Source organism: Cervus canadensis, chromosome 19, assembly GCF_019320065.1.
Source record: "Cervus canadensis isolate Bull #8, Minnesota chromosome 19, ASM1932006v1, whole genome shotgun sequence".
Classification (NCBI taxonomy): Eukaryota; Metazoa; Chordata; class Mammalia; order Artiodactyla; family Cervidae; genus Cervus; species Cervus canadensis.
The window spans coordinates 24,687,346-24,704,631 of record NC_057404.1 but is presented as its reverse complement, the minus strand read 5'-3'; the positions used below and the strand labels follow the sequence as shown (position 1 = coordinate 24,704,631).

At 36.6% G+C, this 17,286-nt stretch overlaps 1 protein-coding gene across 2 annotated transcripts in view; it reads left to right on the top strand.

Moving 5' to 3' along the window:
• Window positions 1–17,286, top strand: part of SLIT2 (slit guidance ligand 2) — a 383,481-nt gene that overhangs the window by 299,253 nt on the left and 66,942 nt on the right. For both annotated transcript variants that reach the window (XM_043438885.1, XM_043438884.1), the window contains 7 exons: window positions 1,404–1,547; window positions 3,044–3,210; window positions 4,132–4,264; window positions 8,694–8,762; window positions 11,875–11,946; window positions 12,429–12,500; window positions 14,752–14,823. In XM_043438885.1, the coding sequence (XP_043294820.1) occupies window positions 1,404–1,547; window positions 3,044–3,210; window positions 4,132–4,264; window positions 8,694–8,762; window positions 11,875–11,946; window positions 12,429–12,500; window positions 14,752–14,823 (729 nt within the window). The remainder of the gene's footprint in view (window positions 1–1,403; window positions 1,548–3,043; window positions 3,211–4,131; window positions 4,265–8,693; window positions 8,763–11,874; window positions 11,947–12,428; window positions 12,501–14,751; window positions 14,824–17,286) is intronic.

Below are 17,286 nucleotides of genomic sequence, written 5' to 3'. Positions count from 1 at the left end.
TCTCAACCCTTTAGGACTAGTAAACCTCTTCATCGTACATGCACATATTTCAGTGGGTCTTTGAAGCCCCAGCATTGCAGGCAAAATGTAGTACATATGTGTGCTTACAGATTTTTCCAGCAACAGAAAGCAAAGCTTTTTTCAACTTTTCCCAGAAGTCTGTGACTCCAATAAGATTAAGACCAAATGTTCTTATTTATTTATGACAAAGGATGGCGCTGATAGTCATACTTTTCTGTTGTGCATTTGTTTCCAAATGCAAAGCAATGCCTTGATAAGGAGGGCATTATCCTTTCTTGTTATCTGTAACTTAGCAGAATGCGAAAGCCGGTACTTTTAATTTATTAGAGGACAGTGTAGAATTTTAAAGGAAAGTTTTGTTGCTATTTTTGCAGTCTTCTAACAGGGTGGTCAACCACATCTAGAAAAATTAAGGAAAATATTAACTTTTTAGCAATTCTGAATGAAGTTTATGGCAACTATTTATTTTTACAATGGATTTTTAAAGAAGCTTTTCATTCCCTTCTAAGCCCTGCAAAGAAACAGTTTGCGAACAGAATTGAGAACCACCAGAACTTTAGCAGTGATGAGGAAATGATAAAAGTTTTAATCCTACTAATGTCAGTGACTAAAGAAAAAATGGTCAGAATTTCTTTCAAAAGAAACCGGTTTAAGCTTCATTGTGAACAACTGGGATCTCTTAACTGTTGTCTTCTTTTAAATTCTAAAACTCAAAACAAATAAAATAGTTTGTACAGGCTTTGTGGAAGCTCAGTCAAATTTGGCTCCCCCAGCCACTGTTGACATTGACTTGGCTGTAAGTCCCTGAGATGCCCTTAGTCCTGTATCCGCTCTGGCTATTGATTCTTTTCTGCCTCCTTTCTGTTCAGCAGCAAATGTAATGTTTCAGAGAATACACAAATCACAGGGCTTCCAGGGCTTAGAGAGGTGTGGGTGAATCAGGATATTATGTAATGATGCTACCATAATTGTACCATCAAAGGGAAACATTCTGCCTTCGTTAGATGGGGTTGTAAGCCCATATTGAGACTCTTGAGTTTTTGTAACCGAGTGTTATCACTGCATTTTGTTCTTGCACAGGTTTCTTAGTGTGACTGGCTCTCCACATCCGTGGATTCTGCATCCACAGATTCAAGCATCCGCAGTGAATGCAGAATCCGCAGATATGGAGGGCCACGAGTTTGGTATATGCAGGGGGTCCTGGAATCAATCCATCAGGGATACAGGGAAATGACTGTACATATCAGCAGTTCCTTGTGATAGGAGAACATTCAGAAAGCAGGAGTGAATGCTATGCATTTGCAAAGAGGGGTTATTGTGGTCTTCAGATAGGCAAAATTGATATTTTATCTTCTTAACGATGTTGTATTTTTCCCCCTCAGGATGTTGAGAAGTAATCGCATAAGCTGTGTAGGGAATGACAGTTTCATAGGACTCAGCTCTGTGCGTTTGCTTTCTTTATATGATAATCAGATTACTACCATTGCACCAGGAGCTTTTGATACTCTCCATTCTTTATCTACTCTGTAAGTATGAAATATAGTCTTCATTGATGTATTAATTAAGCCAGTGTTTGATATTTATTACTTTTATTGATACCATTTTAATGCATTACTAAGAGTTTCATAAACATAGGATTAAAGACAGGTATTTTTAAGGACAAATTTATCATGTTAAACTTATTTTATTATTTCTTAACAATATTGCCTGCTATCTTATGTTAAAATTTAACAAAAATTATAGTATTTTTCAGTGAATTATTTATAACAGTGTGATGTGGCTTAATTTGTAAATGGTAATCTTATAATTTGATTGAGTTGCAAATGAGAGAAACGTATTTTTTCCCCAGTGTTCTCACATTGGTGTCTTTGCCATACAAGTATCATAAAACAGAGTTGATAGGGTTATTGCCAACAAACTGTACTCAAAGGATCATTCACAATGACAGGAGATATATTATGATGACCAGACCGACAATAAAAACTCACCATAGGGCATTTACTATGATATTAAGAAGATATTAAAGAAATAGGGTGAGCCTATCCAAGAGCACATTTTATGTAGACAGTCAAAGAATAAAGAATATTTGTAGGTCTACAGGCAGAACTCAGAAAGTGTCAGAAAACAAACTCTCCAAAACAAACAAGGGTATTTTAAGCCCCTTGTATGTAAGTATCTAAAAAAAGCAGTATCTGAAATGATAAATCTTACAGCTGATATGGCTTTCTGGTAAGAGTGGCATCTAAATATACTAATTTAACTGAAAAGGTAGTTAGAAGGAAAAAAATCATGTTTAACATAGCTGAAATCCCAGAAGAAATAATTTGAAGGAAACATCCATCCATCAGTAACGTATTTAATCCTCTTTCCACATAAAATGTGACATTTTCCATCGAGTGACTAATTTGTGCATGTTAAAGATGCCGTGTTTATAAATAATGGGATTGTCAATAGGTTAGTGCTGAAGTGGTGCAATGCCAAAAGTATTGAGATTTGTAGAAATAAATTCATTTTTATAACTGGCATTTAATCAACTCAGCTGTCAGTTTAGATCGGAAACCTATTCCCTAGAGCAAATAAGAGATGGAAATCTTGAAATGACAAATTAATGAAATAGCTGTTGTCAGGTTAAACTCAATAATATAAGGTAATCAGCCTTCATCTTTATATTAAATTACTGCATTATCAGTGTAGAGAAGTTTGACAGCAAGTCAGATCTCTGACAAGTTTAAATTATCTCTAAATGAGATATCCATCAGGATACCCTGCATAAACTCTGAATTGCCACCTTCACTTTATTTTTCATATGTAATTATTTGAAGAATTCTCATATGAAAATATTGTTTTTATTGTTTAAGTTCCAGACATAAATCTGTTAGCCAGTGAATGCATCCTGTATGTTGTATGTGACTGAGCATGAATTGGGGGTGGTATGTTGTGGGAAAATGGTAGCATGGAATTTTGAGAAGTACAAAAGCAGACCCCTAAATTTAACTCTGCATTGTTTGCATGTGGTGCTTAGAAACCTCTTGGCCAATCCTTTCAACTGTAACTGCTACCTGGCTTGGTTGGGAGAATGGCTCAGAAAGAAAAGAATTGTAACAGGAAATCCTCGCTGTCAGAAGCCCTATTTCCTCAAAGAAATCCCCATCCAGGATGTGGCCATTCAGGACTTCACTTGTGACGACGGTAAGAAGGCCTAGCCGGGGCTTTGATCACCAGACACTCTCTGGTGACTGTTCCGATGCTGTAGGGCATATGCAGCATTTCATAGTTCAGGTAATGGATAGCTGTAGTTATTATGCATTTTTTTTGCTTTGTTTTGTGGTTTTATTTTGTTTTAAGCAACAAGCACTTACTTGCCCCAACTGTACATTCACATCTAACTCTACTTGATATGTGTTTCTGAACATTTTTAAAGATTTTCCAATTTTCAACCTGTGGTTGATACTATTTATATAGCTTCATTTTTGCTTTTCTTTATTATTCCAAGCATCTGTTTTAGTAATTACCATTTTTAAGTGATAAAGGCATTTGACTCATAAAATAGAAATTCTAGTAAACATAACAAAAATAATAGTTTTCATTTTTAGTACTCTCTATATATCATTGCATTTGATTCTCATAACAGGTCTGTAATGTAGGTAGAATGTAGGTGCTATTATTTTGCCAAAAAGTGAAGTTCATTTGAGCTCTATATTTTCAAATGAGGGACCCATACATTTTTTGCTAAGCTTTTTAAAGAAAATAATCTGTCCCTTTTTGTCTCTTCATGTCTGCTTACAATTTTTACATAATTCAGTTTACATTTATATATTCTAATTAAAATTATAATTCTAATAAAAAGTATAAACAACTGAACAAAGAACGTAACATTGTAATCGTATTGATAATACTAACTGTGAATTGTTTTCTGGAACTCTGCCCTAGGCGGTCTGAAAAGAGCCCTACACAGAACATACAGTGTCGATTTGTAAATCCTTAATGCCCTAAGCATAAATCGTTATATGGCTGAAGTCTCTTGTGTTTGTTAAACTGAAGGCATAAAATCCCTTCTGGCATCTTCAGAGCCACAAATCCGGTTTTCCTATGTATCTTTTGGCAATTTAGGAAATGATGACAACAGCTGTTCCCCACTCTCTCGCTGTCCTGCGGAGTGTACCTGCTTGGACACAGTGGTTCGATGTAGCAACAAAGCCTTGAAGATCTTGCCCAAAGGAATTCCAAGAGACGTCACTGAACTGTAAGTAGAGCTCATCTCTCCCTTTCCTGAATGAGTACTGTTTCACACACCAAGGGAAATGGAGACCAAACAAAAATCTTTTGAGTCTTATTTGCAAAGTACATTCATTCCATGGGCCATTCATTAGTATCATATAAAACCCTAAGCAAAGAGCTAGTTCAGGTCCCCTTGGGAAAGGCTGGTTGTGTGTTTCTCTTTGTTTTGTACTGTAGGATTACCCAGTGCCTCTATTATGCAAAGGTGCTCTGTGAGCTCCCAGGGGGGAGGTGAGCCATAGTGTGCCTCCCACAATTGGTTGTCTCCACAGCCCTTTTCTCATGGACTATCTTGGAAGGCCAACGTTCTATCAAATGCACCTTGAGAAATTCTACATCTTTAGTTTATCTACAGTGACTGGAATATTTCATATGGTTAATTATTCTTTACCCCGTGTCCCCTTAGAGAATATCTCACCACAGGAGATACATAAATATGTAGGGTGTAGAAGAAGCTGACATAATCTTCAGCCTTAAAAAGAGGTAGTGCCCTTTGGACTTGAATCAGAGTCCTTTAGGAAGGATGTGGGGCCAGTGATCCCTAACACTTGCAAAACTGATATATAACCACACATTACATGGCCACTATACATATACAGGATACTAAGCACCACGCACACTTCCTTAGCTGCCTCCTGCTTTATATGTGGAATGGAATAAATCAAAGCATCAGCTGCTTGAACAATGCTGCACGCAGGCTCTGCCCGATTCCAGTATCTCTATACCAAAGATCTGGGGCAGATGCTTGATATGTGATTGAGTCTTTTGCCTCTGTTTATTTTTCAACTGTGTTAAACTGTATATCAAAAATGGAATTCATGCAGATGTGTACCTGTAATTCATACACAACAAACCATTAATTTTGATAAACTTTTGGCAACCTGGAATATAAGTAATGAGGTTCAAGAAGATGTCACTTCAGTTATCAAAGAACTTGTTTTCAAATCATGTGCAGTTTTACGAATTGTAATTTGGTCTTTAATTGACACAGAAAAAGTGTGTGATCATGCCTCTAAGAGTGAGCTGTTGTTAAGTGTTCAGTTTCTCTCTCTTGGTACCAATCACAGTTGTTAGTTAACTATGAGCCCTGCTTTATATGTGTGTGTAATTAAAATGTTAATTGTTATTTTGATATGTATCTATTTCAAAAGATTACTAGCCATCCAGTGTTGAGAAGCTAGATGCTTGTAGAGTATTCTATAGGCAAATTGATTCTAAGAATAACCCAACCAAGACCGTAATGCTCAGCATAGCATTTAGATCATCTTTGATGCTGAATCCCTTTTCTACCATTTTAACTGACCCATGCCTTTGTCCTTTTACCAGATTCCCATCAAATAATTTTCAGTTCAGTCCGGTCACTCAGTCATGTCTGACTTTTTGCAACTGCATGGATTGCAGCACACCAGGCCTCCCTGTCCATATCCAACTCCTGGAGTTTACTCAAACTCATGTCCATTGAGTTGGTGATGCCATCCAATTATCTCATCCTCTGTCATCCCCTTCTCCTCCTGCCTTCAATCTTTCTCAGCATCGGGGTCTTTTCAAATGAATCAGTTCTTTGCATCAGGTGGCCAAAGTATTGGAGTTTCAGCTTCAGCATCAGTCCTTCCAATGACCAGTCAGGACTGATTTCCTTTAGGATGGATTGGTTGGATCTCCTGTCAGTCCAAGGGCCTCTCAAGAGTCTTCTCCAACACCACTGTTCAAAATCACCAATTCTTCTGCACTCAGCTTTCTTTATAGTCCAATTCTCACATCCATACATGACTACTAGAAAAACCATAACTTTGACTAGACGGACCTTTGTTGGCAAAGTAATGTCTCTGCTTTTTAATATGCTGTCTAGTTTGCTCATAGCTTTTCTTCCAAGGAGCAAGCATCTTTTAATTTCATGGCTGCAATCACCATCTGCAGTAATTTTGGAGTCTAAAAAAATAAAGTCTCTCACTGTTTCCATTGTTTCCCCATCTATTTGCCATGAAGTGATGGGACCAGATGCCATGATCTTAGTTTTCTGAATGTTGAACTTTAAGTCAACTTTTTCACTCTCCTCTTTCACTTTCACCAACAGGCTCTTTAGTTCTTCTTCACTTTCTGCCATAAGGGTGGTGTCATGTGCATATCTGAGGTTATTGATATTTCTCCAGGCAATCTTGGTTCCAGCTTGTGCTTCATCCAGCCCAGCATTTCTCATGATGTACTCTGCATATAAGTTAAATAAGCAGGGTGACAATATACAGCCTTGATGTACTCCTTTCCCGATTTGGAACCAGTCTGTTGTTCCATGTCCAGTTCTAACTGTTGCTTCTTGACCTGCATAAAGATTTCTCAAGAGGCACATCAGGTGGTCTGGTATTCCCATATCTTTAAGAATTTTCCAGTTTGTTGTGATCCACACAGTCAAAGGCTTTGGCATAGTCCATAAAGCAGAAGTAGATGTTTTTCTGGAACTCTCTTGCTTTTTCGATGATCCAGTGGATGTTGGCAATTTGATATCTGGTTCCTCTGCCTTTTCTACCTCCAGGTTGAATATCTGGAAGTTCATAGTTCATGTAGTTTTGAAGCCTGGCTTGGAGAATTTTGAGCATTACTTCACTAGAGTGTGAGATGAGTGCAATTGTGCAGTAGTTTGCCTTTTAACTTCCTTATTAAACTATATCTGAGAACCTGCTAGATTGGTCTATGCCATCTATGTGTTTCTTCTGTCAGATAGTTGAATCTTCAATCTATTCCTCTATAAATTATTAAAAAGTTATTTTTTAAAAGAAAATATGTTCTAGAAGTGAGGATGATATTAACTCACCTCTGTGCATTCTTGCTTTACTGCCCCAAGAGTTTTTCTTAGAACCATACCACCTCAACAGGATCCCTCTTTCCAGTAACATATATGCATGTATGAGAAAATTTCCATGTGCATATTATATTAAATTATTAAAGAATTTGGAAAAAATAACTATGTAGCAGTGAAAAATTCTGAACAAATTATTATTTGTTCCATTTTTGTTCCATATTATTTGTTCCATTGTTCCAAAAAAAATTATCCATTATTTTTAATCATTTCCATATACTTTCCCTCTTAGATTGTTTTACATGTAAGCAACCATAGTGCACTTTCTGAAAATTTTTAGCTTTGTGTTAGGATGCTTTCTGGAATAAAGGGAAAGTCCTGAAGTATATGGGATTATGCTTCCCTCTAGTGGTACCAATATTCTTAGCTAGAGAAAAGAAAGGGGAGAGGAGTTGAAATAAGACAAAGTCAGAAAATTTGAATAGGCATAAGAAGTCCTAACAACAGTCTGACTCTTTGTCACACATTTATTACATATTTTGATAACTTCTGCCTTTTATATAACTTTTATCATTTTTGAAATATTTGAAATAGCTTGTCATCTTAGAAAATTTCTCAGCTACTTGTGTATCCAGCAAAAATATGAATGTCAATCTCAGATCTGGAGATAGGCAACAGCCCTGGAGCAGTAGGGCTACATACCTGCTGTGGCAGAATTGTTTGTGGACACATCTGTAACCAGATGGCCAAGTTGCTGAAAGACTTGTTACTCATCACCATCTACATTCTGGGAAAGAACAGCCTTGGGAGGAGATGGAATTATTTTTGTGTGTGTGATATCATGGATATACCTTTAAGGATTTATTTCTGTGTTTTGTCTATTAGCCCTTATTTTCTCATCATTCTGTTCACTCTAGTCGGAAAGGGAAATTTTACTAGCATGTTTATTTGATTATTAATTACTTTTACATAAATGTACTGTTTTTGTGCATTAGATGTCATAATTTTCTATGAAACCTCCTAAAATTAATATCACCAAGCAAATATACAAGGGTAAAAACTATTTTTCAGATCTTTTTAAACTGAAATCTAATTACATTAAAATTCCTAAATATATCCATTCAATCACCCATTGTTGTTTACTAAGCATATTGATACAATAAGGCAGTGAAGATTGGTCTTGTCAGTAGTAACAAGTTTCTGCCAGTAGTGAATGCATTTGATGGTATTGGTCCCACATAGACACAAGTACACTGAAGCCTGATTAAAAATACGGTTGACTGATTGGCGCTTCTTGCTGACACACAAATGGTTGGATCCCTGCCTTGCCTTTTTAGATAAAGCACAAAGGACTGGACTCACCAGTCTCCTTGGTTTTATAATTTAGCGTAAGTAATCCACAGAAGAATTCTACTGGATTTGACAACTGTGTGTATGTGTTTTCTCTACTTCTGTTAAATCGCAATCCTATCTGGGAACATGACCTCCTAAAGCTAAAATTGTCAAGTGTCTCCTTGCTTCAATTAAGAGTGAAATATTGCTCAACTATTTTCTGATTCACTACTGTTACTTTTTAAAAAAATAATATTTTCTTTGTTTTTAGGTATCTGGATGGGAACCAGTTTACCCTGGTTCCTAAGGAACTCTCTAACTACAAACATTTAACACTTATGTGAGTATTGTATGGTATTTTTCTGTTTTCGACATCTTATTTGCTTTCGTGTAAATGTGGATAGTAGGGGCAGAAGATTTAGTGAAGCTTTCAGATTCTATAAATTATTTTCAGTTAGATGCTTCTTGTCTTGCTCATTGTGGTTCTGGATCACTAGCTACATCTTCATTGATTATCAGTCAGGCAGTGGTGCATCTTAGAAGAAGGTCCTGTCTGTGTAAAGTGCAAATACAATTAAATCTAAGTATCAGAGAATTATAGACCTGGAGTAAGTTGAATACTTCTATTGAAGATGAATGTGAGCTATTTTATGACAATCCAAGGAAAGAAAAATGGAAAACAATGTTTATACTCTCAACTTTAAACAAAACAGAGCAGATGGTAAGAGCGTTACTAATACTATATTATAAATCTAGTTTTTAGGCTTGATTCTCATATAATACATTATGAATTAAGGTATGGGTTTCCAGTATTTAAATTTATTTTCTAAAATCCATGTTTACTTACATAGTACTGAAGTATAGTTGACAAAGATGCTGACATTCTGAGTATAAACATCAAGCATTAAATTGTTTTTCATTTGGTTTGATGTCATCCTAAAGTAGCATCTCTCTTTCATTAATGTATGTTAACAATTTCTTAAAGTCTTTAATTGTAAATGCAAGAGTATATTTAAACATACAAACATTTCCTTTCAATCTAGTTATGTGCACAATATTTCTTAAAAGATATAATCTTCTATATATAATGTCACACTTAGAGTAGCCTTGTTGGTAACTGGTAAAACTTGTCACAAGACAAAAATCAGCAACAATATTGGATATAAAGGGAAATACTTTATTTTTAAGTCTGTTTGATTTTAGAATAATTATAACTGTCTTAGATTTCTAGTATTCCTAGAAGAGGGATTTAATCCTAATTAGTGAATTCTACCTAGTTAACCTAGGTAACTACCTACTAACCTAGGTAACTACCTACTAACCTAGGTAACTACCTAGAGAGTTATGTTTCTCACTGTAAACTTTACCCTGAGCACGTGGAAGCTAGTTAAAATGTTGTTGATCCTTTTCAGTTTTCCTTAAAAGTATGTGAAAATCAAACACTTTGTGAGAAGTATATAGGACTATTAACTGACAAATGGTTAAATTAAGAAAAAAAGAATACCCTCCAAGATGACTTGTTCTCCCTCTAGTTATTTATTTAATAGCAGCAAGAACTGATTACATACATTTGTTCTGTTAAATAAGCCATTAAATATCTGCAATTTCCAAAGGGTCAGTTCAGCAGAATTGGTTCATTTGTGAGACAGTGTGTGATTATTTAAAACCAGTTTGGAAATAAAAAATGAGAATTTATAGATCCAGAAATGGTTTTACCAATGACTCATTATACAACTCTAGGCAGGTAACTGGGCTTCCCTGATAGCTCAGTTGGTAAAGAATCCGCCCACAATTCAGGAGACCTGAATTCGATCCCTGGGTTGGGAAGTTCTCCTGGAGAAGGGAAAGGCTACCCACTCCAGAATTCTGACCTGGAGAATTCCATGGATTACAGTCCATGGGGTCGTAAAGAGTCGGACATGACTGAGCGACTTTCGCTTTCACATTCAGGCCGGTAACTACTGCTAGTATAAGTGTATTTATTTTTTAAATTTAGCCATAGTACTTCAGCAACTAAGATGGATTATAAAGCTTCTGTAACATTCCCACCATTTCACAGTTTCATTGGTCCATTTTACTGATACTTTGACCTTTTAATGTGGATAATCTGAAGCATCTTTTCTAAATCTTGTACTTATTCATAAATTTTCCTCAGAAAAATATACTAAACATAAATACACACACATACATAAATGAACATAAATTACAATCCAAATCTTCCATTTATTCATCAATCTTCCTTTAGTCTTATATTTGGCATTTTGTTTTAGATAAAAATCAGTGAATATTCCCTAACGTGTATCACACTGTTTTATGTATGTGAGTGTATGTATGTATATATTCACCTATTTTTCCTAAAGCAGAATGGAAAACATCATTATATATGTTATATATTATGCTGCATTATATATTATTATGCTTACAAGATATCATTATTATATGTCATTATATTATGTATATCATGTATACATTATATGGGCTTCTCAGATGGCGCTAGTGATAAAGAACCCATCTGCCAATGCAGGAGACATAAATGATGCAATTCAATCCCTGGGTCAGGAAGATCCCCTGGAGGAGGGCATGGCAACCCACTCCAGTATTCTTGCCTGGAGAATTCCATGGACAGAGGAGCCTGGTGGGCTGCGGTCCATGGGGTCACAAAGAGTCAGACACGACTGAGGCAACTTAGCACAAGGAGTATACATTATGTAAAATAAAAATAAGATCAAGTTCACTGCATATCATTTACAACCTGTGATACAAATGATGCTTGTAAATACCCATTTGGCATGGGTAGAAAATTCACATCTCTCTCATTTACTCATCATTTATTAAACAGACATTTACTAAGAAACAACTGTATGCCAGTGACTTTGCCAAAGGCAGTTTTTAATTATGGTGTTGTTTTTAATGATGGCTTTGTCAATGTAATTAGATGAGGGATTCTTTCAGTTATCCTATTTGACTATTTGTATGTGACAGTGAAGATAAAGTATAACCGATGGAACTTTCGAGAACAAAGGTTTGTTTCTCGCCTGTCAAATATGTCTGTTGTGAATGGCCTCCACGTGATTGCCCTGGGACCCAGCAATGGGCAGGGCCTCTCTGTGGAACGTCAGGAGCCTTGCAGAGGAAGGAGCAGAGGGTTAAGGGAAAAGTGAGCTTACTCTGAAGCTTTTGTTCTGAAGTTCAACCAGCTCTGGTGGCGGCCACACTTCACTGGCCGGAGCAAGGCATGTGGTCGTTTCTAATTTCAGCAGGCTTGGGCATGAATAATGATGAATAATTATCTACCTCAGAGGATTACCCAATGTTTTGTTATTTCCAGACAAAAGCTAAGTCCTAACCAACGCTGCTACAACTGTGAACAGGAAGAACCTCTCTTTCTAAGAATCACTAATATGTCAATGTCTATGGTAACAGTAGACCTGTTTTTTCTTTGTCTTTTTTAGAGACTTAAGTAACAACAGAATAAGCACTCTCTCTAATCAGAGCTTCAGCAACATGACCCAGCTCCTCACCTTGTGAGTATGAAAGTGTGGTACTAAGTTAATTCCTTAATTCACTGGACATTCCTGGTGTACAAAACAGTCTCTGCCCTCAAGGAATGTTAATACTGTTGGGAGAAACAGACAAGTAAAGCCTCAGTAAACAAATATAGATCCTATAAAAAGTGTTGGGTTCTATGGGAGAAAACAAAGAATAACTTACATTTGTGGCAGGGTTGGGAGAAATCCTTAAGATAGACTTCCAGAGGAAGTCACCTTTTGGAGGGCATAGTTGAGACAACCACCAATGACAGCCGTAGGAAGCACTCTAGACTGTATTTTAGAATTGACTATGTTGTAGTATGAAACAGCACAAAGATTAACAAAATATTATGCGTCTGTGCCTTCAATTTTTTTAAGATGCTCAAGTAACCCTTTTCAGTTGCTTTATTTTTAAAACGCTATTTGGCCATTTGGGGATATCTGAGTAAAACAAATCGGCCTGTGTGTACTTTCAGAATTCTTAGTTACAACCGTTTGAGATGTATTCCTCCTCGAACCTTTGATGGACTGAAGTCTCTTCGATTACTGTAAGCATCTTAAGTTTAAAAAAAACCTTTATTTCTTGAGGATCTGGGTCTTATGTTGCTTTTTAGTAATTTAATTGCTTTATTTTGGGGATTTTTTGACTATATGCATTAGAATTTACTACAAATTTGGAAATGGAAAATTATATCTTACTGTATCATTTCTCAATAGCTTTTACTTGGGCAACATAATTTTTTCTTTTGTAATATGTTGTTGCTTTGGTCATTTATTTGATAATATATGAGTTTAAGATATAATATAAAGTTCAGTTCAGTTCAGTCGCTCAGTCGTGTCCGACTCTTTGCGACCCCATGAATTGCAGCACGCCAGGCCTCCCTGTTCATCACCAACTCCCGGAGTTTACTCAAACTCATGTCCATCAGGTCGGTGATGCCATCCAGCCATCTCATCCTCTGTCGTCCCCTTCTCCTCCTGCCCCCAATCTCTCCCAGCATCAGGGTCTTTTCCAATGAGTCAACTCTTCACATGAGGTGGCCAAAGTATTGGAGTTTCAGCTTCAGCATCAGTCCTTCCAATGAACACCCAGGACTCATCTCCATTAGGATGGACTGGTTGAATCTCCTTGCAGTCCAAGGGACTCTCAAGAGTCTTCTCCAACACCACAGTTCAAAAGCATCACTTCTTCGGCGCTCAGCTTTCTTCACAGTCCAACTCTCACATCCATACATGACCACTGGAAAAACCATAGCCTTGACTAGACGGACCTTTCAGAAATAATTTTATATAGATCTAACGAATTTTGAAAAAAATAGGAAATTTTAATTTCTTTAAAAGTTACATAATACAGCACAAAATATTTTTATTATACAAAATGTATCTTACAGTACATGAAATAAAACAGGGTCTTCTATCCCAATTCTCTCCCCAGAATTGACAGTTAAACAGTTTAATGTTATCTTCTGGTTATTTTATATGTTTGTTTTTATATGTTGATATATTTATGCCCACAGCAATATAACTTAAAAACCATAAACAGGTTTTTTTAAGTCTGTCATTGACTTTATTTAGCAATATGCTTTAGATTTTAGATTTGCCATTCCATCACATATAATATTCCTCAACTCTTTACCTGCTACAGACTGTTTGATAGAATGAAGGAACCATAGCTTATTTAAGTATCCTCATCTTTACTGTCATTGGGTTGATTCCAAATTTTCATTACTTTATACAGTGCTGGAATGAATATCCTTTCTTACACATCCATCTTACTGTCAAGCATATTAGAAGAATAGCGAGAGCAGTCATCTTATTGTCCACCAAACAATTTAAAAATTTATTATTTTAATAGACTACCTATTTCAAAACACTCTTGCAAATATTAAATATTCTAAATCCTTTCATTTTTGTCATATGACAGATGGAACATTACTTTCCACTCCTCTTTTAATTTGCAATTCCAATTACTAGAGCATTTGAGTATATTGTGTTTATTGAGTGTGTGCGTTTCTTATTCTATTAGCTTGATGATATTAATTCTCATTTCCTATGGTTACTTTGTCTTCTCCTTATTAACATGCCTGTCTTTATGCACTTGACTCTAAGTTTACAGGTCTTTTTTACAAAGGAATTAATATATTTATAGCTGATGTATGTGGCAGATACTTCCCATTCTGTTTTCCATATGTAATCTTTTTTTAATTGAAATATAGTTGATGTGTTGTATTGGTTTTTATTGCTGCAAAGTGATTCAGTTGTGTGGGTGTGTGTGTGTGCGTGTGTGTATACTCAAACACACATACATATATATATGTATATGTATATGTATATATTATTTGTCAGATTCTTTTCCATTATAGTTTATTACGAGATTGAAAATAGTTCCCTGTGCTAAGCAATGGGGCTTGTTGTTTTATATTATGGATATATTTTACATTGTTAAAAATATATCACTCTTCTTCATTATGATTTCTGAGTTTTATAACATAGAACTTTAAAAAACCTTCCATATCCCATGTTTATAAAAAGGAATTCATCTATATTTTACTTTAGTACATTTTCAGTTTTATTTTTGCATTTAACTCTTCCATCTAAAATTTATTATGCATATGATATGAAGTAGGAGCTAACTTTTTGCTTCCCCAAATAGATACCCAGTTGTGTGAAGACTATTTAATATACCATCTTTTCTACACTGATTTTAAATAACTGTTACTGAAAACTCATATATTGGGGATTTTTCTGAACTCCCTGGAAATAATAGGAAATTTAACTTTTCTTTTCTTTTGTTTTTAGTTCTTTACATGGAAATGACATTTCTGTTGTGCCTGAAGGTGCTTTCAATGATCTTGCTGCATTATCACACCTGTGAGTATCTATTTCATAAATATGAGTTTAAGGTCAAACACTCCCTGGCAAGTGAGTTTGGAACAAGTGGTCCCCTGCCATTTTTTTATTGTCACATCATAAAATGTGATTGATTCCATCTTTAAAGATCTAAATATTTTAAATCTAAATACAGTGCTCTTTATAAGGTAGACTTAATTTATCCTTCTGCTCCTAACTCCTTGTTAGTTGAGTTCTCTTTGCTTATAAAAATATCTCCTCTTACAAACGTGACTCCCCAGCTTCCTGAATGAGTAAATGAATGAATGAAAGTCTCTCAGTTGTGTCTGACTCTGCGACCCCATGGCAGGGACCTGCCAGGCTCCTCTGTCCATGGAATTCTCCAGGCAATATTGGAGTGGGTAGCCGTTCCCTTCTCCAGGGCATCTTCCCAGCACTGGGATCCAACCCAGGCCTCCCATATTGCAGGCAGATTCTTTACCGTCTGAGCCACCAGGGAATTCCCCCAGTTTCCTAGTGTATTCCTTTTCTCTTAATACTCTCTGATTCTAAATATTAGATCACCTTCAATTCAGTCTGCCCAAACCTTGTTTATCCAAGTTACATCCCAATGGTCACCTTTTCCAAGAAACCCTGATTTGCTCTAACTAGATTCATTTATTGAGCAAATGTTACTCAGCATTAACTATCATTGTTGTTTAAATGCCCAGTCGTGTCTGACTCTTTTGCAACCCCTTGGATTGAGATTTCCCAGGCAAGACTACTGAAATGGGTTGCCATTTCAGTTCTCCAGGGGGTCCTCTGTACCCAGGGAATGAACCTCACCTCTCCTACCTGCGACTCCTGCACCGCAGGTGGATTCTTTACCACCGAGCCACTGGGGAAGCCTAGCGTTGACTATGGTACCATGTAAATTAGAAAATGTTTAGACATTACTGTGTGATAAGGGGAAACGGCAAATCCTCACATTGGGTGAAATGTTTTTCCTTTGCATTCTTTCTTATAACAGGTTGTTTATACCTCTGTATTTTTGGGGAGTACAATAAAACAGTTTATTAATGAGGTCCAAAAAAATCTCACTTGGATCAAATTCCTCTGTTTCATTACTGTTAGTTGTACTGTTAAGACTGTAGCAAACCTGTGAGGAAGTTCAGAGACCAGCCCTGGAATCCAGAGCTTTGCCAGGCTCAATTTGGTGACTCCTGGTGACAGTTTAAACATCATTGTCAGTTGACTCCCAGTTCTCCAGAAGTTGCTATATTTTTTCTTCGGTTTGTCCTCCTCTCCAAAACCTACCAAACTCCAAGAAGATAAGAAGTTCAGATAATTGAGAGAAGGGAATGGGCAGAGAATAGGAGCCAGTAGTCAACAGTGCTACATCTGCATTTCCCTTAGAGAGGCTGTGTTATCAGTGTAGGTTTTTGTCCATCTGACTGGTGCTTACTTTCAATACCCCTTACATTAAACTACTAGGCTCCTGGAGGCAAGACCTCCATTTTCTTCACGTGTCAGCCCTAGCACCTACCTCAAAGTGGACGTCAGGGCCGCTCCTCTACAAATTCCACTTGCCGCTTGCCCGGGCGTCCCTGGGAATGAGACCCCTGGCTCCGGGGTGCAGGGCCGTGCGCTGCGGCAGAGAGCGCTGACTAAAGGAACGGCCACTCTGCTGGCATTAGACGGCTGAACTGGAAGAGTCTGCCTAGGACGGTGCTGCTTGCACCATGTGACGTTTCTCCCCAACAGTGAGAGCGATTTGTCAGGAGTCTTATTTTGTCATATATTTCATTTTATACAATTGTCTTTTACCCCCTGGGTCATAGAGAGCTCTGCCCCATTCACTTTTCTTACTGTGTCTCTTGGCACCGTGAGGCCTTAGGAAATGTCAGTACAGATGAGATCCAATGGCTCAAAAACATCATTTTTCTCATTTTTAATTTAGAAGAAAGGTTTGAATCTGAAATACATGTAAGCATAACATTTACTTCACTCCAATTCTTGGCCAGAGTTGGGCATTAAAACAGCTACAATATAAAGTATTGTGGTTTTGTAAGGATATTTTGAAAGTCTTTTCATATAAGAATAATTTTGCATAAACCATATACCTAGAAATATTACTAATTTGAAGTTAATTATAAATCAGAATCAATCAGTTTTTAAATGCTTCTTCGTGTGTATACTGTTTGTGTCCAGGCATGGCAAGCTTGTAAACCCATTGCTTAATGTCTCTGGCCTCAGTTTTTCAATCTGTAAAACCGGTTATTAGCAGTATTGATCTCATACCTCTTCTATTTAGAATAAAATGAGATAAATAATAGAAATGGCTTAGCACAGTTCTTGTATATCACAACGAAGCAATAAATGCTAGCTATTATCGTGATTATTTTTCCTGTCGCTATAGCTGCTTATATGAATAGGCACCAGTTTTTCATTTCCTATTATGAGAAACTTTAAAGGGACAGAGGGAGTTTGAAATCCCTGGGGAGC